At 40.8% G+C, this 27,743-nt stretch overlaps 1 protein-coding gene across 1 annotated transcript; it reads left to right on the top strand.

The window, feature by feature from the left end:
* The first annotated feature begins 6,735 nt into the window (after positions 1–6,735).
* LOC133606197 (uncharacterized) lies at positions 6,736–20,721 on the top strand. The gene is made up of 3 exons (XM_061959856.2): positions 6,736–6,878; positions 7,933–8,444; positions 17,564–20,721. Exons 1-3 carry the CDS (start codon positions 6,853–6,855, stop codon positions 17,923–17,925), a joined length of 900 nt encoding a protein of 299 aa, XP_061815840.2. The 5' UTR covers positions 6,736–6,852; the 3' UTR covers positions 17,926–20,721.
* Positions 20,722–27,743: the final 7,022 nt, after the last annotated feature.

Raw genomic sequence — 27,743 nt, 5'->3', positions numbered from 1 at the left:
GCAGAGATGTCCCCAACCGATGCACAGGCGAGCGGTCCACCCCAGGTCCCGACTCTGGACCCGGGGTGGACCTAAATCAAAAACAGACATTTTTGTCATTTTGTAACCTTTATTTTTACTAATATGAATTTTATTTTTTTATTCATACAAAAATGTGCAAACGCAGTATACAAAATTACACGTAATTTTGTTTTAACTTTCAACATGTTATCCTAACTTTTGAGATATTTATGATGGGGGGGGTGCTGGAGCCTACCCCACCTTCCGCCCGAATGCAGCTGAGTTTGCACATATGGATAAAAAATATACATAGTATTTTTACATTTATGTTTAAATATAGCTGCGTATTCAAAGCTTTGTTTGTTCTTATTGGGATATTTTTAATTCAATGTTTGTACATTTTTGTTTTAATTTGTACAGCACTGCAAAGTGGCTGTTTTTGAAATGGTGCTAAATAAATCAACCTTAACCTAAATTTAACTTTCGCTATTTTTAGTGGCCTTATACCCACTTTTTAAGGTGTCTGAACTTGAAACAAAGCGTTCTATTCTAAAGACTCACCTTCGGGCGTCGTCGTCTCAATCGTAGCAGAGGTCACGCTCGACATCCTGAGGAATGTCCCAAATCTGAAACAATCGCAGACCTGGGAAGTATTGTTTCCTGTAATGCACCCCATCATTGCAACACAAGCAGTATCGTCTTAATGTCATCTTTGACCTTCTCTCTCCTCGCTGCGCTTTTACCCTTGGATAGACATTTTGGTTGCTATGGCGACTGCTACACTCGCGTTGGAGTGAACGTTTGGTCGTCCGTTTACATTTTGAAGTAAGTGCCCATAAATGACACGCACAGTGTGTCACTTGTTTCATTTCAACAAATACATGTTTGAAATATTAATTTCAATAAAAACATTTTTGTAAAATGTTAAATTATTTTATTAAATGTCAGATATTCTAATGAACCTACAAAATACATATATATTTGTTTAGTATTAATAATAATGATAATAAATCTTGGTTTGGGCGATGCTAATAATGTTGTTTTTGTTATGGATGGTTAAAAAGCTGTTTTGTTATCAAAAAGGATGAATTATGCTAAAAAAAACAGTACATTTTTCCACAAATCAAGATGTGGATCACTTTTTCTACTGTTGCTAGGCAGATTGTTGAGGTTTTTCCTCAAATGTCTTATGGTCACCAGAATATCATGAATAAAACATTTAACAAATTCCACAAAATTAACTTAGAAAAAAAACTATGGAGAAAAAAAAAATACTTTGTTCTTTGTTTTTTTTCTCCCTAAAATATTTTTTTTTAATTATGGCTTGCATTGATAAAATTCACACATAATCGTATTATTTATTGTATTGACAGTGTATAGTAACAATTTTATGATTACTGGTGTTATTGATTAACCGCGATAAAATTCCAGACAGTATTTGGTTTTAAAATGTAATTATTGTAAAACTGTGATTGATTGGTGCAGTTTGATAGTCATGGCATGGTGGTACACTTCATTTCCTGGAGAAACAGCTAGCTTGCTAATAACTAGCTAACGACTAGCTCGTTGGTCGCCGGCTAACGGTTAGCGCGCTGGTCGCTGGCGAACGACTAGCGTGCTGGTCGCTAGCAAACGACTAGCCCGCTGGTTTGTTAGCAAATGACTAGCCCGTCGGTCGCTAGCAAACAACTAGCCCTCATTGCTAGCAAACGACTAGGCCGCTGGTCACTAGCAAACAACTAGCCCTCATCGCTAGCAAACGACTAGCCCGCTGGTTTGCTAGCAAACGACTAGCCCGCTGGTTTGCTAGCAAACGACTAGCCCGCTGGTTTGCTAGCAAACGACTAGCCCGCTGGTTTGCTAGCAAACGACTAGCCCGCTGGTTTGCTAGCAAACGACTAGCCCGCTGGTTTGCTAGCAAATGACTAGCCCGCTGGTCGCTAGCAAACGACTAGCCCGTTGGTCGTTAGCAAACAACTAGCCCGCTGGTCGCTAGCAAATGACTAGCCCGCTTGTCGCTAGCAAGCGACTAACCTGCTGGTTGCTAGCAAACGACTAGGCCGCTGGTCGCTAGCAAACGACTAGCTTGCTGGTTGCTAGCTAACGTGCTAACCGCTAGCTAACATGCTAACCGCTAGCGAACGACTAGCTTGCTGGTCGCTAGCAAACGACTAGCCTGCTGGTCACTAGCAAACGACTAGCCCACTGGTCGGTAGCAAACGACTAGCCCGCTGGTTTGCTAGCAAATGACTAGCCCGCTGGTCGCTAGCAAACGACTAGCCCGTTGGTCGTTAGCAAACAACTAGCCCGCTGGTCGCTAGCAAACGACTAGCCCGTTGGTCGTTAGCAAACAACTAGCCCGCTGGTCGCTAGCAAACGACTAGCCCGCTTGTCGCTAGCAAGCGACTAACCTGCTGGTTGCTAGCAAACGACTAGGCCGCTGGTCGCTAGCAAACGACTAGCTTGCTGGTTGCTAGCTAACGTGCTAACCGCTAGCTAACATGCTAACCGCTAGCGAACGACTAGCTTGCTGGTCGCTAGCAAACGACTAGCCTGCTGGTCACTAGCAAACGACTAGCCCACTGGTCGGTAGCAAACGACTAGCCCGCTGGTTTGCTAGCAAATGACTAGCCCGCTGGTCGCTAGCAAACGACTAGCCGGTTGGTCGCTAGCAAACGACTAGCCCGCTGGTCGGTAGCAAACGACTAGCCCGCTGATTTGCTAGCAAATGACTAGCCCGCTGGTCGCTAGCAAACGACTAGCCCGCTGGTTGCTAGCAAACGACTAGCCCGCTGGTTGCTAGCAAACGACTAGCCGGTTGGTCGCTAGCAAACGACTAGCCTGCTGGTCACTAGCAAACGACTAGCCCACTGGTCGGTAGCAAACGACTAGCCCGCTGGTTTGCTAGCAAATGACTAGCCCGCTGGTCGCTAGCAAACGACTAGCCGGTTGGTCGCTAGCAAACGACTAGCCCGCTGGTCGGTAGCAAACGACTAGCCCGCTGATTTGCTAGCAAATGACTAGCCCGCTGGTCGCTAGCAAACGACTAGCCCGCTGGTTGCTAGCAAACGACTAGCCCGCTGGTTGCTAGCAAACGACTAGCCGGTTGGTCGCTAGCAAACGACTAGCCTGCTGGTCACTAGCAAACGACTAGCCCACTGGTCGGTAGCAAACGACTAGCCCGCTGGTTTGCTAGCAAATGACTAGCCCGCTGGTCGCTAGCAAACGACTAGCCGGTTGGTCGCTAGCAAACGACTAGCCCGCTGGTCGGTAGCAAACGACTAGCCCGCTGATTTGCTAGCAAATGACTAGCCCGCTGGTCGCTAGCAAACGACTAGCCCGCTGGTTGCTAGCAAACGACTAGCCCGCTGGTTGCTAGCAAACGACTAGCCGGTTGGTCGCTAGCAAACGACTAGCCGGTTGGTCGCTAGCAAACGACTAGCCCGCTGGTCGGTAGCAAACGACTAGCCCGCTGATTTGCTAGCAAATGACTAGCCCGCTGGTCGCTAGCAAACGACTAGCCCGCTGGTTGCTAGCAAACGACTAGCCCGCTGGTTGCTAGCAAACGACTAGCCCGCTGGTTGCTAGCAAACGACTAGCCCGCTGGTCGCTAGCAAACGACTAGCCCGTTGGTCGCTAGCAAACGACTAGCCCGCTGGTCGGTACTAAACGACTAGCCCACTGGTTTGCTAGCAAATGACTAGCCCGCTGGTTGCTAGCAAACGACTAGCCCGCTGGTCGCTAGCAAACGACTAGCTCGCTGGTCACTAGCTAATGTGCTAACCACTAGCGAACGACTAGCTTAATGGTCACTAGCAAACGACTAGCTTGCTGGTCACTAGCAAACGACTAGCCCGCTTGTCACTAGCAAAAGACTAGCCTGCTGGTCGCTAGCAAACGACTAACCCGCTGTTCACTACCAAACGACTAGCCAGCTGGTCGCCAGCAAATGACTAGCCCGCTGGTCGCTAGCAAACGAATAGCCCTCTGGTTGCTAGCAAACGACTAACCCGCTGGTCGCTAGCAAACGACGAGCTCGCTGGTCGCTAGCTAACGTGCTAACCGCTAGCGAACGACTAGCTTGTATGGTCGCTAGCAAACGACTAGCCCGCTGGTCGCTAGCAAACGACTAGTTCGCTGGTCACTACCTAAGCGCTAACCGCTAGCGAACAGCGAGAGCGCTGGTTGCTAGCGAACGACCTGCTTGTTGGCCTGTAGCAAACAACTTTATTGCTGGCCGCTAGCAAACGACATGATGGCTGGCCGCTAGCAAAGGGCTATCCCTCTGGTTGCTACTGTCACTGCCTGGTTTACTGAACTGCCCGATCCTATACATGGGATAGGCTCCAGCACCCCGCGACCTCGAGAGGGACAAGCGATAGAAAATGGATGGATGGATGGGAAGACTATTCTTCAGGTAATAAAGCCTGTATCATTATAGGTGGCTCAGCTCAGGTGGCCTCTCGCGGATAAAAGTGTCATGACAGGCATCCGACTAATAACTTGCTAAGTTTAGGTTGTAAAATATCTCAAAAAGCTTCAAATTAATGAAGTATATATAAGAATTTTGCATGTATTTGTTACTTTTGATGTATGTATATATATATATATATATATATATATATATATATATATACACATACCTTTCTGTCAGTGTAACCGTATCAAATGTTGTTTTCGTTATGTTTTTGCACCCTGACACATATTCCTGTCCTTTTATGTTTTGGGACTTTTTATCCTCTCGAGGCTGCCAGACGACCTTAAGACACGACAGAGCAGGTCAAAGTCCGTTGTGTGTGTGTGTGTGTGTGTGTGTGTGTGTGTGTGTGTGTGTGTGTGTGTGTGTGTGTGTGTGTGTGTGTGTGTGTGTGTGTGTGTGTGTGTGTGTGTGTGTGTGTGTGTGTGTGTGTGTGTGCAGAATGTTGTTCTTTGTGTGACTTGAACAATAGTTTGTTGCTCCTGCCGTACAAAGTGAAATCTTTTTATAGACAACATTGTTGTCTTCCTTCAGTCTATTTGTGTAGTTGTTGTTGTTGCATCCTTATAAAGATGTTTCTAGTAGTTCGGTCAACCATTTCTTTTTTCCCCCTCATCTCCGCCTTCCGTCCCTCCCAATAACTCTTTTTCCCTCTTCACTGGGACAATTGGGCCTCAGGACAAACAATGGCAAAGGAAAGGCTCTGCAGGGTGGAGTTGGACTGGGGTCTTACTAGGGGGAGGGTCCTTGCTGCACAGGATGGGGTCTAAAAAGAAAGATGGACGGCAACACAACTTTCACATTCAGAGATGTTTTAAAGGTTCTATTATCAGCAGCTATTGTGTGCATTGCGCTGAGTTGCTCTCTGGCGCTCCCATGTGGCCGTTTGATGTAGTGGCGTCATTGGAAGTAATTGCTCTTCCTAACTTGGGGAAAAAACGGAGTAAAATGTTATTTTACTTGCAAATCCATATAGAACTGCAAAGTAAAGTAATTTTCTCCTTTTAAGAATATTATTTACCACATTAATACTTTTGAACTTCTTAGTCATACACAAAAATATTGTAGAACTAACAGCTCACAATTATTATACACTTTTTGGGTGAAAATATTGTGGACTATAGAAACTGTTAATACATTTAGAATATGTTCTTACATTAACATCAAAAAACTTTTTTTTAATTTTCTTCGTGTTGCTTTATATTTTGCAGCGATACCGTGTAGATCTCTGTCTCCCCCGTGCGGCTGCGGGATGTAGCGTAGTTATTGCACGTCTTTGCAGCTCCTGGATTAAAAAAGTGTTTAACATTAAAATATCTATTTTTAACAGGTAAAATACATATTTTTTAAATGTTTATTATTGTTTCTTCTTGCACATATTTACAAAAAAGCAAACAATATTTATTTAACCTTCGTAGCTTTTAGTATCATTGTCCACATTAATACATACAACAGTTATTATAATTAGTAATGTTTATTTTATTTTTTTTACAGGTTTTAAGGCATTCTACGTAACAAGCTAAAATACATGAAATATAAAGACAAATACACAATATTGTAGAATGTTTTACGACTACAAACATTTTTAAATTTCTATAAATGTAAATTAGATTTAGATATTTACTTTCTCACTTACTCACAGTATCATAACTTTATAACAATGTTAATCATTATCATAGTAATGACTATTTGATTGACCTGTTAATGCAGGTAGGCGTCCACGTGTAAAGCACTGTGTTGCTCTCTGGTTCCATCATGTGGCCGTGTGATGTAGTGTAGTTGTACGTCATTGCGATTCTTGACTTTAAAAAAAACTTTACAATATCAGTTTTAAATGTATATAAAAATGTTAAATGTTTATTTTTACTTGTACGTACCTAATATTTTTATTTTTGTACTTTAGTGTTTTAAAAAACGATATAATATATACACCGCGATTACTGTGTCGAGCACTGTATTGCTCTCTAGCTCCACCCGATGGCCGCAGGTTGTAATGCGGTTATTGGAAGCAGTTGTGCTTCCAGAATAAACCTGTTTTGACCTTTAAATGTTTCCATATTTAGAAGTGTAAAGTCTTCATTAGACGCGACTCACAAGTTGTTCCATTGGCCGCAGCGAGCTATAAATACACCAAAGGAGTCCATTGATAACAAACGTGCCAGTTTTATATTAGAATGCGTCATAGCTGACCCATCGCGCGTCCTCTGACGAAGGCACAATGTAGAAGTTGGAGGTGGGGGGGGAGAGGGGGAGGGGGAGGTGCGACACAGTTTCCATCCTTCGCAGCTCAGCTCTGAACCGGAACCACCGCACCTTCCACCGGCTGCACGCGACGACGACACGCCGGCCGTGTGTGCCTCTACAGCGGGGACACGATGGGCAACCTGCCGCTCTTCAGCGGGTAATAGATGCTTGTTGTGGATTCTGTTTGTTTGTTTGTTTGTTTGTTTATCTTTGCTTGCGTGTTGCCGGTGGAATATAGGTCACGCGGGGCTAAAGAATGCAGCAACGTTAGCTCTGGTTTTATTCCCTATTTGTTTTTATTCATATTTGTTTGTTTTTTATTCATATTTGTTTTAAACTCCAATTTTTTTTATTTTTATAGTTTTGTTCCCTATATTTTAAACCTATCGTTTTGATTTACATTTTGTTTTAAACTCTCATTGTTTTTATATTTATTAAATGTTATTGTTTTGTTCCCTATACTGTATTTCAATCCTATTGTTTTATTTATATTTTGTTTTAAAATTCTATTGTTTTCATATTTGCACTTCCTATTGTTTTTATTCCTACTTTTAATTCCTGTTGTTTTTATTTCCTATTTTTAATTCCTAATGTTTTTATTCCTACATTTAATTCCTGTTGTTTTTATTCCCTATTTTTAATTGCTAATGTTTATATTCCTACATTTAATTCCTAATGTTTTTATTCCTACATTTAATTCCTGTTGTTTGTATTCCCTATTTTTAATTCCTAATGTTTTTATTCCTACTTTCAATCCCTATTGTTTTTATTCCTACGTTTTCATTCCTGTTGTTTTTATTCCCTATTTTTAATGTCTAATGTTTTTATTCCTGCATTTAATTCCTGTTGTTTTTATTCCCTATTTTTAATTCCTAATGTTTTTATTCCTACATTTAATTCCTGTTGTTTTGTTTCCCTGTTTTTAATTTCTATTAGACTTAGACTTCCTTTTTATTGTCATTCAAATTTGAACTTTACAGTACAGATAAGAACAAAATTTGTTTGCATTAGCTCATGGTAGTGCAGGATAATAAAGCAATAAGGTGCAGATATGAATAAATAGATTACTGTACATATAAATATATTGCACTTTTGCATATGCATCCACTATTGTTTTTGTTCCTACTTTTAATTCCTGTTGTTTTTATTCCTACTTTTAATTCCTATTGTAATTATTCCCTATTTTTAATTCCTGTTGTTTTTACTCCCAGCCTGTTCGCAGCAGACTTCCCCCAGCCTGACAGCAGGTTCAGCAGCAGGACCATCAGCAAAGGCATCATTTACTTCCAGTCTTCTCCTCCGACCTCTGACCCACTTCCTGCGTCCTCCCCGAGCCACGTCCAATCACAGCCCTCCTCGTCCTCCCGCCCTGTCCTCCTCTTCCTGTCCTGGCTGGGCGCCCATCCGGCGGCGGCGTCCAAGTACTTCCACACGTACTTGGAGCGCGGCATGGACGTCCTGCTGGTGCAGAGCAGCGTGCTGCACTTCCTCTGGCCCCGCTGGGGGCTGGACTACGGCGGGGAGGTCCTCCGAGTGCTGGAGGGGCCCGAGTTCAGCGGGCGGCCCCTGCTCATCTACGCCTCGTCCATCGGGGGCTACACCTTCACACAGGTGCTCACCCACGTGGCCCACAGGAGGGGCGAACATGACGCGCTGGCCCGCAGGGTCGTAGGTCACATCTACGACAGCCTGGTGGCGGGCACCTTGGAGCACATGGCCACAGGTGAGCGAGGGCCCGCTGGTGCTCGGGTTACCTTGAATTATTCCCTACTGCACTCTTGTTACCCTTCCTTCTGTCATGACGGGGGGGGGGTCGCTTGCTGCGAGATTTGTTCTCCCGGGATGCAATCGGACTATATCGGTCAAGGCTTGAAGGTAGGAACATTTTTAATTGTTCGCTATCAATAGGTACAAAACAAAAGGGCGCACAAGGTGAAGGCACAACTTAGCGTATGATACAAAAACTAACACATAGGCATAAACTATGGATATGAAACAAAACTTACTTGGCAGAGCATGAATCTATGGCATGAACAGAGCAAATACAGAGGAATGTCGTCAGCCTGAATAACTGGCATAACAGGCTTAAATAATAGTCTCTGATTAAAGCAGGTGCGCGAGTCAAACACATGAGACAGGTGAAACTAGTCAGTCGTCATGGAAACTAAAACAAACAAGGGAGCGTAAACAGGAACTATTAGAATCTTAAACCGAAAATAACAAAAAACATGATCCAGACCACAGATCATGACACCTTCAGCAGAAACTCTATCTTTGACTGTCCAACTGGTAGCTAACTCAAGTAAGCAAAGAATAGAAAATCAGTAGCATTCAAAAAGTCAGCTTTAGGGTTCTTGCTGCTGTCCTTTGATTTTCTAAACGGACTAATCTGACCTTTAACCTCTGCTAAGTCACCTGACAGCAGTCAAACCTAGTAGAGGCAGTGATGTGCCGTCTGGCCTAACATAACCACAAATCATGATCATAATTAAAGATGAAAGTAATTATGTAGTCATATTATACTTCCAATGCTGTTGTTTTTAGCACCGAGTACTAAGGGTGTAAAAAAAAAAAGAAGAAAGAATCATGATTCTTATTTGTAACGGTTCTTAATCGATTAAAAAAAAAAAAAAGATTTGTATTTCCAGAAATCTATCCTGCCCAGCCACTTTAGTAAATGTTTGGGTATAGTTTTATTAAACAACACCAGTTTTCTTTTAAGTAATATAAAAATTGATCAGAGCTGTTTATCTATTTTATGGAGGAATGTAGTTAATCATAGAACTGGCACCCAATGGTATTAAAACATTTTTTGACTGTGAATCGAGAGTCGTTTTGAATCAAGAATCGATTCTGAATCGAATCGTTAGCCCCAAAAATCGAATCCTGTGATGCCCAAAGATTCACAGCCCCACCAAGTACCACTATTTTATGGTACCAGTTCCTAATCGGGTCGGACCAAGAAGACCCTTAACATTGTGGACTAATGATACTGCTATCGATGCTTTTTTTTTTTTTTTATCCAGCTGACCGTCGTAAGTATGACAAGTGTGCCCTGTCAACTTCATTCATAGTTAGGATCTGATGAGGCTGGGTGATTATATATGATGGTGATACATTTCAGGTAGATCACAGTGATGAGCTGTGTGCAGGGACGACTCCAGGATTGTTTCTCTCCCGGGTCTACGAAAAAGATCGATTTTCATGCCTTCAGTTCTTATTTTTTCAATACAATCATTTATGATGCACGGCACAAGCATGTTGGATTTAACCTCTTAAGGCCCAAGCTGTTTGTTTACATGCTTTTTTTATTTCTCTTTGCTATTTGGGTTTATTGGATCCTAATTAGAATAAAAACTAAAAATCATCTTTTGATTTGATGTACTTAGTCCATAAGTACACAAACGTGTACTTCATGTGTAGTGACATGCTAATTTTTATTTTTAGACTTTTTTTCCCAAATTCCATTGTATGTTATACTCTTCTGACACCACCAGATAGCAGTATAAGTGTCCATATGTCGGCATAAGACCCCAATTCAGTAGAGTATACAATTTTGGAAATAAGAGCTAAAAGGTGCTGTCCACGCATGTGGCCACTAAGGCCTTTAGAAAGTAGTTTTAACTGAATTTGACTCAATAATCAACAAAATAGTTAAGCCTAATGCAAGCAACGATGGCAAACATTTTTCCTGTGCAAAGGTGAGAAACAGCGCCCATGCACCTGCTAATAACTAGACAATACATCCAAAATATGACAGCAAATGTCTTTAATAATATACAAAACCCAAAACCAGTGAAGTTGGCACGTTGTGTAAATGGTAAATAAAAACAGAGTACAATGATTTGCAAATCCTTTTCAACTTATATTCAATGGAATAGACTGCAAAGACAAAATATTTAATGTTCGAACTGAGAAACTTAAAAATTTTTTGTGAAAATAATCATTAACTTAGAATTTAATGGCAGCAACACACTGCAAACAAGTTGGCACAGGGGCATTTTTACCACTGTGTTACATAGCCTTTCTTTTTAACAACACTCAGTAAATGTTTGGGGACTAATTTTTGAAGCTTTTCAGGTGGAATTCTTTCCCATTCTTGCTTGATGTACAGCTTAAGTTGTTCAACAGTCCGGGGGTCTCCGTTGTGGTATTTTAGGCTTCATATTGCGCCACACATTTTCAATGGGAGACAGGTCTGGACTACAGGCAGGCCAGTCTAGTACCCGCACTCTTTTACTATGAAGCCACGCTGTTGTAACACGTGGCTTGGCATTTTCCTGCTGAAACCATGATAACGTTGCTTGGATGGCAACATATGTTGCTCCAAAACCTGTATGTACCTTTCAGCATTGATGGTGCCTTCACAGATGTGTAAGTTACCCATGTCTTGGTCACTAATACACCCCCATACCATCACAGATGCTGGCTTTTGAACTTTGCGCCTATAACAATCCGGATGGTTCTTTTCCTCTTTGGTCCGGAGGACACAACGTCCACAGTTTCCAAAAACAATTTGAAATGTGGGCTCGTCAGACCACAGAACACTTTTGCACATTGTATCAGTCCATCTTAGATGAGCTCGGGCCCAGTACAGCCGGCACCGTTTCTGGGTGTTGTTGATAAATGGCTTTGGTTTTTCATAGTAGTTTTAACTTGCACTTACAGATGTAGCGACAAACTGTAGTTACTGACAGTGGTTTTCTGAAGTGTTCCTGAGCCCATATGGTGATATCCTTTACACAGTGATGTCGCTTGTTGATGCAGTACTGCCTGAGGGATCGAAGGTCACGGGCATTCAATGTTGGTTTTCAGCTTTGCTGCTTGAGTGCAGTGATTTCTCCAGATTCTCTCAACATTTTGATGATATTACGGACCGTAGATGGTGAAATCCCTAAATTCCTTGCAGTAGTTTGTTGAGAAATGTTGTTCTTAAACTGTTTGACAATTTGCTCACGCATTTGTTCACAAAATGGTGACCCTCGCCCCATCCTCGTTTGTGAATGACTGAGCATTTCAAGGAAGCTGGCTGGCATCATGGCACCCACCTGTTAGCCTGTTCACCTGTGGGATGTTCCAAATAAGTGTTTGATGAACATTCCTCAACTTTATCAGTTTGTTTTGCCACTTGTGCCAGCTTTTTTGAAACATGTTGCAGGCATCAAATTCCAAATGAGCTAATATTTGCAAAAAATAACAAAGTTTTCCAGTTCAAACATCAAATATCTTGTCTTTGCAGTCTACTCAATTGAATATAAGTTGAAAAGGATTTGCAAATCATTGTATTCTGTTTTTATTTACGATTTACACAACGTGCCAACTTCACTGGTTTTGGGGTTTGTACATAATGAATGTAAACAGACCACGATGCATTGGCGATATTGTTTTAGATCAAAGCGTAATAACTTAAATGATTAACAGTGAAATTAATTTTAGGCTTATAGACTACATAGTGTCATTTCCGCAACGAGAAGTGCAAAAATGCTCAATTTACAAATGATCGCTCTGTAGGGGCAGGAGAAAAAGTTTGCGTTCCCGCTGTGATTGGGCGTCTAAAAGATGGAGCTGGACATTTGATAGGCAATTGGAGAGATGGACCCCCGGGTGTGTGATTGGTGACAGAATGATGACTCAGCCACGTGATATGCTTAGCAAAGATGGACTTGTGGAAACGATTGGCTACCACGAGGTTGTACCGTTTTGTGGGCGGTCTTATGATGCATTTCTACCAGAGGTGGGACCAAGTCATTGTTTTGCAAGTCACAAGTAAGTCTCAAGTCTTTGCCCTCAAGTCCGAGTCAAGTCCCGAGTCAAGACTGGAAAGTCTCAAGTCAAGTCCTAAGTCCTGCATTTTGAGTTTCGAGTCCTTTCAAGTCCTTTTAACCACAGACTAATATATTAACACAGATTGTGTATGCTTTTCAAACGCTGTATTTATTTATTAAAACAAGTGCATTTTAAATTGCAGGAAAGAAAATTGTGCTGACATTGCACTTTATAATAGCACTATTAACCAGTCATTTTAAACATTAACTCATTCCTTTACAGAACAAACACATTGAAAAATAAAGTGCAAATGTACTTATTTGTACAAAAGTGTTAACATTGAAAAAACATGACATATACGTGAACATAACAAAAAAGTTGTACTTTTTATATGTCAGGGCCCTATGCTGCATTGCATTTGCAAAAGACCAAATTAGCCAAGAGTCTGTCAGTCATTTGTGCATGATGGGGGCGTAGTATGATGCCACCATGGCTGAAAACTCGCTCCACTGGAGCACTGGAGGCAGGCACTGCCAAGACTCTCATGGCCACTCGGAACAGTGAAGGAAGAGTCTTCATGTTCAATGCCCAGAACAAAAGGGGGGAGAGAGTTGTTTTGGGTTGGTGCACTACTTGTAAGTGTATCTTGTGTTTTTTATGTTGATTTAATTAAAAAAAGAAAAAGAAAAAAATATATATATATATATATTTCTTGTGCGGCCCGATACCAATCGATCCACGGACCAGTAGCGGGCCGCGGCCCGGTGGTTGGGGACCACTGAGGTAAACAACCAACAGTATGTCAGAAAGCTAGCTAAAACGGTACACATATTCATAATATAGTATACATTTTAACTGACCTTTATTTTACTATTTTTGTCTTTTTTTAGGTGGCTAAAATACGCGGTGCTGCTGACCGCCGTCTAACGTTACGTGTGATATATTGACTAACGTAACCCTGCTTAAAAAAAATCACTGAACAAAAAGTATGAATAAGGTAGTGAACTGCAACAGATTCCCGTGTTTGCAATAACGTTATAACGTTAGCAGTGAGTTTACAGCCTCACTGATTTAACTACACAGCAAATAAAAGTCACGTTACTTAGCCAATAAACGTTATCTTACATTCAAAACTTACCGTTCTTTGTGCAACTTCAAATGCCGGACGAAGTTGGAAGTTGTTGCCTCTCCATCAGTAATTTTCGAACCGCATGTGTTGCATACTGCAAACCGTTTTGTGTTGACCACCTCGTAATTTTTATACCCAAACGAAATTATTTTAGGTATCATTTTTTGTTCACTGGCGTGTGGTTTGGACATGTCTTCTTCGTTGGTTGTCCTGCAATTTGATTGGATGAATGCTGTGTGATGAAAACAAAGTAGATCTAATTTGATTGGCTGTTGTACTGAGACCACACCAGCTGACACACGCAACGCTGATAGACAAGTACACAATGAAAAATACGGAGCGCTCCCGAATAACTTTTTCATCTTTGGGTTTTGGGGAAAGTAGCAAGTCATGTCAAGTCATGTCAATTCAAAAGGCTCAAGTCCAAGTGAAGTCACAAGTCATTGATGTTAAAGTCTAAGTCGAGTTGCAAGTCTTTTTACATTTTGTCAAGTCGAGTCTAAAGTCATCAAATTCATGACTCGAGTCTGACTCGAGTCCAAGTCATGTGACTCGAGTCCACACCTCTGATTTCTACCATATATGGATAATATGCTGAAGTCACCAGTGGGACGTCACAAACGGTTCCTTTGGAGGAACTATGAAGGAAGGCAAGATAGTTTTCTAAAGATCCTCGTAATGCCTCCACGGTTTGATTTTAAAATTGCGAGACTTTTGCATGTACCAACAGGTAAGAAAAGGTGGTTTTGCATAACATGGTCCTAAAACCCTGGGGATGGGCTTAACTGACAAGGCTATAGCCCCCCTAGACCTGATGCAGCGCCGTCACTGGCATATATTAACACTATCAAACATGGCGAACAACGAATCAGAGTCAACCTTTTACTGGTTACGAGGTACGCAGAAGCTAAATACTTAAAGGCCTACTGAAATGCGATTTTCTTATTTAAACGGGGATAGCAGGTCCATTCTATGTGTCATACTTGATCATTTCGCGATATTGCCATATTTTTGCTGAAAGGATTTAGTAGAGAACATCGACGATAAAGTTTGCAACTTTTGGTCGCTGATAAAAAAGCCTTGCCTGTACCGGAAGTAGCAGACGAGTAGCGTGACGTCACAGGTTGTGGAGCTCCTCACAATCGCACATTGTTTACAATCATGGCCACCAGCAGCGAGAGCGATTCGGACCGAGAAAGCGACGATTTCCCCATTAATTTGAGCGAGGATGAAAGATTCGTGGATGAGGAAAGTGAGAGTGAAGGACTAGAGGGCAGTGGGAGCGATTCAGATAGGGAAGATGCTGTGAGAAGCGGGTGGGACCTGATATTCAGCTGGGAATGACTAAAACAGTAAATAAACACAAGACATATACAGGTAAAAGCCAGTAAATTAGAATATTTTGAAAAACTTGATTTATTTCAGTAATTGCATTCAAAAGGTGTAACTTGTACATTATATTTATTCATTGCACACAGACTGATGCATTCAAATGTTTATTTCATTTAATTTTGATGATTTGAAGTGGCAACAAATGAAAATCCAAAATTCCGTGTGTCACAAAATTAGAATATTACTTAAGGCTAATACAAAAAAGGGATTTTTAGAAATGTTGGCCAACTGAAAAGTATGAAAATGAAAAATATGAGCATGTACAATACTCAATACTTGGTTGGAGCTCCTTTTGCCTCAATTACTGCGTTAATGCGGCGTGGCATGGAGTCGATGAGTTTCTGGCACTGCTCAGGTGTTATGAGAGCCCAGGTTGCTCTGATAGTGGCCTTCAACTCTTCTGCGTTTTTGGGTCTGGCATTCTGCATCTTCCTTTTCACAATACCCCACAGATTTTCTATGGGGCTAAGGTCAGGGGAGTTGGCGGGCCAATTTAGAACAGAAATACCATGGTCCGTAAACCAGGCACGGGTAGATTTTGCGCTGTGTGCAGGCGCCAAGTCCTGTTGGAACTTGAAATCTCCATCTCCATAGAGCAGGTCAGCAGCAGGAAGCATGAAGTGCTCTAAAACTTGCTGGTAGACGGCTGCGTTGACCCTGGATCTCAGGAAACAGAGTGGACCGACACCAGCAGATGACATGGCACCCCAAACCATCACTGATGGTGGAAACTTTACACTAGACTTCAGGCAACGTGGATCCTGTGCCTCTCCTGTCTTCCTCCAGACTCTGGGACCTCGATTTCCAAAGGAAATGCAAAATTTGCATGGTTGGGTGATGGTTTGGGGTGCCATGTCATCTGCTGGTGTCGGTCCACTCTGTTTCCTGAGATCCAGGGTCAACGCAGCCGTCTACCAGCAAGTTTTAGAGCACTTCATGCTTCCTGCTGCTGACCTGCTCTATGGAGATGGAGATTTCAAGTTCCAACAGGACTTGGCGCCTGCACACAGCGCAAAATCTACCCGTGCCTGGTTTACGGACCATGGTATTTCTGTTCTAAATTGGCCCGCCAACTCCCCTGACCTTAGCCCCATAGAAAATCTGTGGGGTATTGTGAAAAGGAAGATGCAGAATGCCAGACCCAAAAACGCAGAAGAGTTGAAGGCCACTATCAGAGCAACCTGGGCTCTCATAACACCTGAGCCGTGCCAGAAACTCATCGACTCCATGCCACGCCGCATTAACGCAGTAATTGAAGCAAAAGGAGCTCCAACCAAGTATTGAGTATTGTACATGCTCATATTTTTCATTTTCATACTTTTCAGTTGGCCAACATTTCTAAAAATCCCTTTTTTGTATTAGCCTTAAGTAATATTCTAATTTTGTGACACACGGAATTTTGGATTTTCATTTGTTGCCACTTCAAATCATCAAAATTAAATGAAATAAACATTTGAATGCATCAGTCTGTGTGCAATGAATAAATATAATGTACAAGTTACACCTTTTGAATGCAATTACTGAAATAAATCAAGTTTTTCAAAATATTCTAATTTACTGGCTTTTACCTGTATATACTCTATCAGCCACAACACAACCAGGCTTATATTTAATATGCCACAAATTATTATTATCTGTGAAATTTAATTTGCAAGAGAGGAGTGAGTTTAGGGTTGAATTGTCCATCCTCGTTCTATTCTCTGTCACTCGTCGTCGTCATTACTGTCTCTTCTTTGTTCTTCTGCTTCGTCTCCTTCTTATTGTGTGCGCATTTGTGCACTCTCCAAAAGCCGTAGATATTATAACGTGACTGGGCCGGCACGCTGTTTATATGGAGAAAAAGCGGACGTAACGACAGGCTGTCCTCAATCAGGTCCGCATGGACCTGGAAGGGGGCGTGCCTGTTGTCCGGCTGGAAATTGGGAGAAATTCAGGAGAATGGTTGTCCCGGGAGATTTTCCGGAGAGGCACTGAAATTCGGGAGTCTCCCGGAAAATTCGGGAGGGTTGGCAAGTATGGCTCCCAGTGCCACCCACACTGGTTTAAATGTAACTTAGATATTGGGTTTCACTATTTAAAGCGCTTTGAGTCACTAGAGAAAAGCGCTATATAAATATAATTCACTTCACTTTACTACTGTGGTTCTCCAACTTTTTTCGCCAAGTACCACCTGAGAAAACACTTGGCTCTCCAAATACCAACATAATGACCAACATTAAAATACAGTAGCGTAGTAGGCCTAAATATTCGTTAAAAACAAGGCAGAAGTTTTATTTAACAAGTATATTTCATATTTTTGGTCACTGTAACATTACACACTTTTTGAACAGTAACACTGTGTTTGAATATTTAATTAAGTGATTCTTTGACGTACCACTAGATGGAGCTGGTGTACCCACAGTTTCAGAATCACTGCTCCATGGTGACCTAGCTGTTGATCTTCCTGAGCAAGAACCCTTTTGACTTTTGGAAGTGATGACACAATATTGGGTTTGTTCTTCTAGCAGTATGGCTTTAGAATGGGGTCAAAGGTCACGTGTGGTGTGTGTTCTCAGGCCTGGGCAAGACGCTGGCGCCGCGCCTGGAGCGCGTGGTGAAGAGCACCGCCATGTTCTACTTCTGGCTTTTCAAGAGCAGCACGGCCGACGTCTACCTGCGCGCCATCCAGGTGTTCGACAGCAGCCCCGTCACGGCGCCGGCGCTCTTCTTCTTCAGCGAGGACGACGCCCTGTGCGACACGGCCGCGCTGGAGAGGACCGTGGAGCGATGGCGGCGGAGGGGCGTGGCCGTGCAGAGCCGGAAGTGGGAGCGCTCCAAGCACGCCGCGCACATGCGGTGCCACCCGGAAGAGTACCGCTCAACGCTGGAGAGCTTTTTGAACTCGCTGCCTTTGACGCCCATCCATGCACTAATTTAAATATTAACATGCCTGACATTATTCACATATCTGCTTTATTCGCATCGTTTTTATACTGGCCACAACATTAGGTACACTTGCTGCAATATCACTCACCCTGTGTACCTAATGAAGTGTCCCTTGTAATATTCATATTTTTCAGCGCTCATACAATCTCAAATTAATCCAAAATCGACATTTAGATTAAAAAAATGATCGCTTTGGAATTAGAGAAAACAAAGCGTAGCATTAGCTGAAAAAGTTAGCATATGTCAGATACCAAGTTAAATGACTCCAAGGTTTATGGCAGTGGAATTAGAGGAAAAAAAGGGTAAAATTATCTGAAAAAGTTAGCATGTTAACATTAGCAGGCTAACAGTTAGCATGTGTCATTTACCAAGTTATATGATTTTAAGGTGTATGGCTGCAGAGTTAGAGGAAATACAAGAGTGTGAAATTAGCTGAAACTGTTAGCATGCTAACAGTTAGCATATGTCAGATACCAAGTTAAATGACTGTTTATGGCAGTGGAATTGGAAAAAAAAAAAAGTATAATTATCTGAAAAAGTTAGCATGTGTCATATACCAAGTTATATGACTCTAAGGTGTATGGCTGCAGAGTTAGAGAAAAAAAAGTGTGAAATTAGCTGAAAAAGTTAGCATGCTAATGTTAAAATGCAGTTAACGAGTGCCATATACCAAGCTATATGACTCTGGGGAAAACTTGCAAAACTAGCGCTAAACGTTAACATGTTAATTTTAGCATGCTAACAGTTGGCAAGTGTCACATACCAAGTTATATGTCTAACATGTACCAATTAGAGAATAAAGTGTAAAATTAGCTGAAAAAGTTAGCATGTTAATGTTAGCATGCTAACAGTTGGCAAGGGTCACATACCAAGTTATATGACTAACAGGTACCAATTAGAGAATAAAATGTAAAATAAGCTGAAAAAGTTAGCATGCTAATGTTAAAATGCAGTTAATGAGTGCCATATAACAAGCTATATGACTGGGGAAAACTTGTAAAATTAGCGCTAAACGTTAGCATGTTAATTTTAGCATGCTAACAGTTGGCAAGTGTCACCAAGTTATATGACTCTAACGTGTACCAATTAGAGAATAAAGTGTAAAATTAGCTGAAAAACTTAGCATGTTAATGTTAGCATGCTAACAGGTAACATGTGTCATATACCAAGTTATATGACTCTAAGGTGAATGGCTGCAGAGTTAGAGAAAAAAAAGGGTGAAATTAGCAGAAAAAGTTAGCATGCTAATGTTAAAATGCCGTTAACGAGTGCCATATACCAAGCTATATGACTCTGGGGAAAACTGTTGCAAAACTAGCGCTAAATGTTAGCATGCTAACAGCAAGTGTCCCATACCAAGTTGACTCTAAGGTGTACCACTTAAAGAATAAAGTGTGAAAGTAGCTGAAAAAGTTAGCATGCTAACAGTTAGCAAGTGTCATATACCAAGGTATTTGACTCTAAGGTGTATGGCTGCAGAGTTAGAGGGAAAAAAAGGGTGAAATTAGCTGAAAAAGTTAGCACACTAATGTTAATATGCTAACAGTTAACAAGTGCCATATACCAAGACTTATGACTCTGGGGAAAACTTTTGCAAAACTAGCGCTAAATGTTAGCATGTTAATTTTAGCATGCTAACGGTTGGCAAGTGTCACATACCAAGTTATATGACTCTAAAGTGTATCAACTAGATAATAAAGTGTAAAATTAGCTGAAAAAGTTAACCAGCTAACAGTTAGCATGTGTCATATACCAAGTTATATGACTCTAAGGTGGTATGGCTGCAGAGTTAGAGAAAAAAAAGTGTGAAATTAGCTGAAAAAGTTAGCATGCTAATGTTAAAATGCAGTTAACGAGTGCCATGTACCAAGCTATGTGACTCTGGGGAAAACTTGCAAAACTAGCGCTAAATGTTAGCATGTTAATTTTAGCATGCTAACAGTTGGCAAGTGTCACATACTAAGTTATATGACTCTAACCTGTACCAATTAGAGAATAAAGTGTAAAATTAGCTGAAAAAGTTAGCATGTTAATGTTAGCATGTGTCACATACTCGAGTAAAAATCCCTGATACTTTTTTGAGAGTATTCCTATGTAACATGGTTGCAGTTCTTAAAGTGTCCACAAGAGGGCAGCACTCACAAACGTTATTTGTGTGGATTTCTCTGCAAAGTATAAAGTCTTTACACGCTCAGCATATACTTTAATCTCACCTCACACATTGATGAACATGTTTTATGATCATGATTGCATCTTGACTTCAAAGAAATGTTTACTTTTTAATAGCATAGCATTTCGGGGTGTTCTGATCTGGTACTGATATTGGTACGATAACAGCAACAACAACAAAAGTATCGGATATTGGTTTGCATGTAAAATGTGTGACGTAATGTGCGATACAAGCAGTCCTGCAGAGTCTTTACTTGTACTGAGCTGGACAGCCAGTTAACATCTAAATGTCCTCCAATAAGCACACAAGGTTGGTCTTTTCTTCTATTTTAGTCAAGTCATTTACGAAAGGTAAACATGGTAGGCTATAGGCTACTCGAAGCTAGCAGCTACACAACAGCTAAGCACACAAGCTAGACACTGCAGTCTAAAACAACTCATTTGTCAATACAAACAACTATCAAATAATTATAGTTACATATTACTTACACATACAAAGTCTTCAAGGCAGAAGTGTATTAGAAAGTATCCAGTAACAAACGTGTCCGCATCATTCAACCTACTGTGTCATGAGCTAACTATTGTGGCCATTTGGTGTTACAGAATCAAATTACCACTCCACTTCAACTTAAAGACAGTACAAGTCAATTCCAGACAGTTAATAATAAATAGTGTTTTCATACCTACCATTGTTCTCCGTCTAACTAATTTCACACTCTATATATACTATGATTGGTGCGGATTATTAATGTTAAGAGTGTCACTGATGCCGTCATGTCTTCCATATCAAAGGAAGGTTCCAGATGCCAGAGTCCAGCACAGATACTTTTTGGGGTAAGGGCTTCCTGGCTACTGTCTTAGAAACAGCAAGCCCAGACCGCAAAAAGACCCACGCAGGACAGGACTTGGTGGAGGTCTCTGCAATCCTCTTGTGGCCCCACCTGGAGAGTTAAACACCACGCAGCAAAGGTCAGACATGTAAGTCAATGAATAAATACATAATCAACACATGTTAACAGTGAAGTCCCATCATGCCCTTTGGTCACATGTTCTATATTTCTGTTTGGTCACATAGGAATCATTATTTGGCAACAATCTTTAATTTGGAAGCAGTTTATTTGGCTAACTTTGGTCATGTGCAACACATTTGAAGGAAGAGACCATTTTTGACGAGTAATTTGCACAAGCAACCGCACTGCACTGCAAAAACTGAAATCTAAGTAAGATGAAATATCTCAAATAAGGGTGATATTTGCTTATTTTCTGTCTGATAAGATAATTCTTCTCACTAAGCAGATTTTATGTTAGTGTTTTACTTGTTTTAAGTGTTTTGGTCCTAAATGATCTCAGTAAGATATTACAGCTTGTTGTTGAGATTTGATGACCTATATTGAGTAAAACATGCTTGAAACTAGAATATCAACTGATGCAAAGCTGTGTCATCAACACTAAAACTACTTCTTTAAAGTAATAATTTCTTGAGACCGGATGCAATGGACGTCGAGCGGGTCTGACATAATATTGTGAAAGTCCAGTCCATAGTGGATCCAACATAATAGTGAGAGTCCAGTCCATAGTGGGGCCAGCAGGAGACAAGTAAACAAGTAACAAATAATATTACTTACACATACAAAGTACCCAAGGCAGAAAAGTATAGAAAAAGTCCAGTAACAAACGTGTCCGCATCATTCAACTTACTGCGTAATGACATTTTTCCCCCCGCATATCATGTCAAAAATAATGACACTAGCATTTACTTAATTTAAGAATATTTTTCAACATATTAAGCAAAAAGGTCTAAAAAAAAAATTTCTACCAAGAAAAGTGCACTTGTTAGTGAGAATATACTTATTTTAAGGCAGTGGTCCCCAACCACCGGGCCGTGGCCCGGTGCCGGGCCGCACAAGAAAAAATAAAAATAAAAGTATATATATATATATATATATATATATATATATTTTTTTTTTTAAATTAAATTAACATAAAAACACAATATATACATTACAATATATATATTATATATATATATATATATATATATATATATATATATATATATATATATATATATATCAGTGGCCTAGTGGTTAGAGTGTCCGCCCTGAGATCGGTAGGTTGTGAGTTCAAATCCCGGCCGAGTCATACCAAAGACTATAAAAATGGGACCCATTACCTCCCTGCTTGGCACTCAGCATCAAGGGTTGGAATTGGGGGTTAAATCACCAAAATGATTCCCGGGCGCGGCCACCGCTGCTGCCCACTGCTCCCCTCACCTCCCAGGGGGTGATCAAGGGTGATGGGTCAAATGCAGAGAATAATCTCGCCACACCTAGTGTGTGTGTGACAATCATTGGTACTTTAACTTTAACTTTAACTTTATATATCAATGTATATCAATACAGTCTGCAGGGATACAGTCCGTAAGCACACATGATTGTATTTCTTTATAAATAAAATAATAATAATAAAAGGTTGGGGACCACTGTTCTAAAGTATTTTTGGGTTCATTGAGGTTAGCTCATTTTACTTGTTTTGGAAAGTCTTGACAAGCTGAATGTTCTTGTTCTATTGGCAGATAATTTTGCTTAGTTCAAGTAAAATACCCCTAATTTTTGTATTTTTTATTTCTTGTTTTTAAACACTGACTTTTTGCAGTGTGCAAAATAAATTCAATAGATTTTTACTGTAAAAAAAAAAATCCAAACAAACTGGCAGATAATTTTGCTTTGTTCAAGTAAAATACCCCTAATTTTTGTATTTTTTATTTCTTGTTTTTAAACACTGACTTTTTGCAGTGTGCAAAATAAATTCAATAGATTTTTATGGTAAAAAAAAACAAAAAACAAACAAACTGGCAGCTCAGTTGCCAAAATTTTACTGTAGAAATAAAAACTGTGCCTTTTTTGGTGTTACACTATAGTACTCATAGAGATGACTAACATGTAGGGGTGTCCCAGTATTGTCACGATAACAAATAAAAAAACAATTAATGGACGATATCGACTAGCATGTAAAATCTCTAACACCTGCGCTACATGCAACGTGTTTACAACAGCTAAGCACACAATAGCGGCGCACAAGCTAGACCGGGGGTCGGCAACCCACGGCTCTAGAGCCACATGCGGCTCTTTAGCGCCACCCTAGTGGCTCTCTGGAACTTTTTCGAAAATGTATGAAAAAAGGGGGGAAAAAATATATTTTTTGTGTTAATATGGTTTCTGTAGGAGGACAAACATGACACAAACCTCCCCAATTGTTATAAAGCACACTGTTTGTATTAAACATGCTTCACTGATCGAGTATTTGGCAAGCGCCGTTTTGTCCTACTAATTTTGGCGGTCCTTGAACTCACCGTAGTTTGTTTATACATGTAACTTTCTAGGACGTGTTTTATGCCACTTCTTTTTCTGTCTCATTTTGTCCACCAATGAATGCACAAAGGTGAGTTTTGTTGATGTTATTGACTTGTGTGGAGTGCTAATCGAGCATATTTGGTCAGAGCATGACTGCAAGCTAATCGATGCTAACATGCTATTTAGGCTAGCTATATGTACATATTGCATCATTATGCCTCATTTGTAGGTATATTTGAGGTCATTTAGTTTCTTTTAAGTCCTCTTAATTCAATTTATATCTCATGACACCCTATCTGTATGTAATATGGCTTTTAATTTCTGGCTCCAGACAGATTTGTTTTTGTATTTTTGGTCCAATATGGCTCTTTCAACATTTTAGGGTTGCCGACCCCTGAGCTAGACGTACGTAATAGGTGTCTTTAATTGAACAATATTGCAGTCTGAAACAACACATTAGTCAATATAAACCATCAATCAATCAATCAATGTTTATTTATATAGCCCTAAATCACAAGTGTCTCAAAAGGCTGCACAAGCCACAACGACATCCGCGGTACAGAGCCCACATAAGGGCAAGGAAAAACTCCCAACCCCAATGGGACGTCGATGTGAATGACTATGAGAAACCTTGGAGAGGACCGCATATGTGGGTAACCCCCCCTCTAGGGGAGACCGGATGCAATGGACGTCGAGTGGGTCTGACATAATATTGTAAAAGTCCAGTCCATAGTGGATCTAACATAATAGTGAGAGTCCAGTCCATAGTGGGGCCAGCAGGAGACAAGTAAACAAGTAGCAAATAATATTACTTACCCATACAAAGTACCCAAGGCAGAAACGTATAGAAAAAGTCCAGTAACAAACGTGTCCGCATCATTCAGTAATGAGTTTAACTTTATGAACTATTGTAGCCTCCAAGTGTCGGCAAAAAACAAAACACAATTTACGACTCCACGTCAACTTAAAGATAAGTCTACCACAAGGTTAGTGTTTTTCATACCTACTGTTGTTCTGTTGGACTCATTTCACTTCATCAAGCCTTTTCTAGCATTCCACACTACAAAATAATAAAAGTATGTATTAAAAGATTAGTATGGGTGTTGGCCGATACTCAAGGCCCCTATATCGGTATCGTATCGGAAGTGAAACATTTGTATCAGGACACTCCTACTGATGAGGGCCCAGACGTCTAACATGACACTTTATTGGGCGAGGAACGAACATGTTTGGTAACCCAACTCTTTTTGGGTCAAGGAATCCTGTTTGAACTGTAAATATTGTATTTGGTAACATGACTGTATTTTGAAGAGCAGCACCAATATTCGGAAATGTAAGCACGAAGAACCACATTCTCGTTAAATACCTTCTTGGGCAAAGTCTCCTTTTGGCGAGAATGACTCGTACTTGACATCATAATTTGAGGCAAGGCGTCATACTTGATGTCATACATTTGGATTGGATGAGCAAACGAGCTCAAATGTGCTAAGCAAGCGCCTGTGACTGTTGTCAATCATCCAAGTGGGTGAACGGATCCAAACCGGATTGTTCCGGTTGTCTTGGAAGACCTTTGACCTCTCAGCCAAACAGGCTTCATCATGTCACACTCTCAGACTCATAGGACAGATCTGGTCTGAGAGGCTGGTGCATAACATAATATAACATAATATACTAATATAATATATTAGTACTGTATTTTTCAGACTATAAGTAGCGGGTTTTTTTCATAGTTTGGCCGGGGGTGCGACTTATACTCAGGAGCGACTTATGTGTGAAATTATTAACACATTACCGTAAAATATCAAATAATATTATTTAGCTCATTCACGTAAGAGACTAGACGTATAAGATTTCATGGCATTTAGCGATTAGGAGTGACAGATTGTTTGGTAAACGTATAGCATGTTCTATATGTTATAGTTATTTGAATGACTCTTACGTTAACATACCAGGCACGTTCTCAGTTGGTTATTTATGCGTCATATAACGTACACTTATTCAGCCTGTTGTTCACTATTCTTTATTTATTTTAAATTGCCTTTCAAATGTCTATTCTTGGTGTTGGGTTTTAGCAAATAAATTTCCCCCAAAAATGCGACTTATACTCCAGTGCGACTTATATATGTTTTTTTCCTTCTTTAGTATGCATTTTCGGCCGGAGCGACTTATACTCCGGAGTGACTTATACTCCGAAAAATACGGTATGTATAATATGTAAATATTCAATCAATCAATCAATCAATCTTTATTTATATAGCCCTAAATCACAAGTGTCTCAAAGGGCTGCACAAGCCACAACGACATCCTCGGTACAAAGCCCACATACGGGCAAGGAAAAACTCACCCCAGTGGGACGTCGATGTGAATGACTATGAGAAACCTTGGAGAGGACCGCATATGTGGGTAACCCCCCGCCCCCTCTAGGGGAGACCGAAAGCAATGGATGTCGAGTGGGTCTGACATAATATTGTGAGAGTCCAGTCCATAGTGGATCCAACATAATAGTAAGAGTCCAGTCCATAGTGGGGCCAGCAGGACACCATCCCGAGCGGAGACGGGTCAGCAGCGTAGAGATGTTCCCAGCCGATGCACAGGCGAGCGGTCCACCCCGGGTCCCGACTCTGGACAGCCAGCACTTCATCCATGGCCACCGGACCTGTGCCCCCCCCTCAAGGAAAAGGGGAGCAGAGGAGAAAAGAAAAGAAACGGCAGATCAACTGGTCTAACAGGGGGGCTATTTAAAGGCTAGAGTATACAAATGAGTTTTAAGATGGGACTTAAATGCTTCTACTGAGGTAGCATCTCTAATTGTTACCGGGAGGGCATTCCATAGTACTGGAGCCCGAATAGAAAACGCTCTATAGCCCGCAGACCTTTTTTGGGCTCTGGGAATCACTAATAAGCCGTATATATTACATATATGTTATATTTTATATTGCTACTATGGTACATTTTTAGTCTACTTTATACCTGCATTATCCTTTCCATCCTTACCCTTTCTATCCTTTGTAACTGAGCTACTGTGTGGAACAATTTCCCTTGTGGATCAATAAAGTTTGACTAAGTCTAAGTCTAAGTCTAAGGATCCAAAGTTTTTATCCTGAGAGGGTTATTTAAGGTCATCTGCTGAGGAAAGTGGGCTTTAATCTCTGAATTTGTCATGTCTGTATGATCATGTTTTCTTTTAGTCATGTTCGGTTTTGTTTTTGGACTTTTTGTGCACTTTTGTTTGTTTTGTCACCATAGCAACCATTAGTTTTCACCTGTCACGTCACGCACCTGTTTCACGTTTTGAGTCACGCACCTGTTTTCACTAATCATGTCTGTAGTATTTAAGTTCATTGTTTTCAGTTTGTCTTGCTGGCGACATCCGGATTCATACCCCTGACACACTCCTGATACTCCGTTTCATGCTCAGTTCACGCTGCTTTTCATAGCTTCCATGCCAAGTAAGTTTTTGTTTATTAATGCCACAGTTAGTGTTTTTGTTTCATTGTTCACAGTTTCTGCCTATGTGCAAGTTTTGTTTTCATTAGCCAAGTTTTGTACCTCCGCCATTGTGCGCGCTTTTCGTTTGTTCTTTTTTGATATAGTGTTAAAATAAATCATGTACTCCCCTTCACGCCACGTATGGTCCAAATCTTTTGCACCTCGGGAGAACAAACCACGCCACAGTCCTAGTCATGACAGAATTTGGGCAAAGTAGCACATTTGGTGAGATCTTTATCAGACATGGACCAACACTAAAACAAATCTGTTTTTGTCTGCCAGCTCAGTCATTGGAATGTTACAGTATTTTCTTACTGTGAATTACTGTCAATGGAAAAACAGTACCGCTTTTATTTTTACGACATAATACTGGCTACTGAACTGCCAGTTTCTTAACGTAAAATTCTACGATCGTTGTTCTTAGAGTGCATTATTAGTGGGGGAAAAAAACTACCATTCTCATTTCTATGGTAAAATTCTGGCACTTTTTTTTTTCACCATAAAATGTATCAACTTTTTTACACCAATGTGTATTTCCTTCTTAGAGCCAGTGTCCTCTGCAGTGGACGATTTTTTTCCCTCCCAAAATGTGTAACCGACCAAAGACATAAAAACAAACGTCCACTGCAGAGGACGCTGGTTCTTATGGGGGATATATTGTTAACCTGAGTGCACAACAAGCCTGTTTTCCTCAACAATGTCAAATAAACGTTCAAATGTCCCAGTTTTCAGCAAAATGTCCTGTCATGAAGATGCTACAGTAACAAGCAGGCTTGAGAGCGATACATTGGTGTTATTT

This window comes from Nerophis lumbriciformis, linkage group LG05 (assembly GCF_033978685.3).
Source record: "Nerophis lumbriciformis linkage group LG05, RoL_Nlum_v2.1, whole genome shotgun sequence".
Lineage (NCBI taxonomy): Eukaryota > Metazoa > Chordata > Actinopteri > Syngnathiformes > Syngnathidae > Nerophis > Nerophis lumbriciformis.
This window is presented reverse-complemented; position numbering and strand designations above follow the sequence as displayed.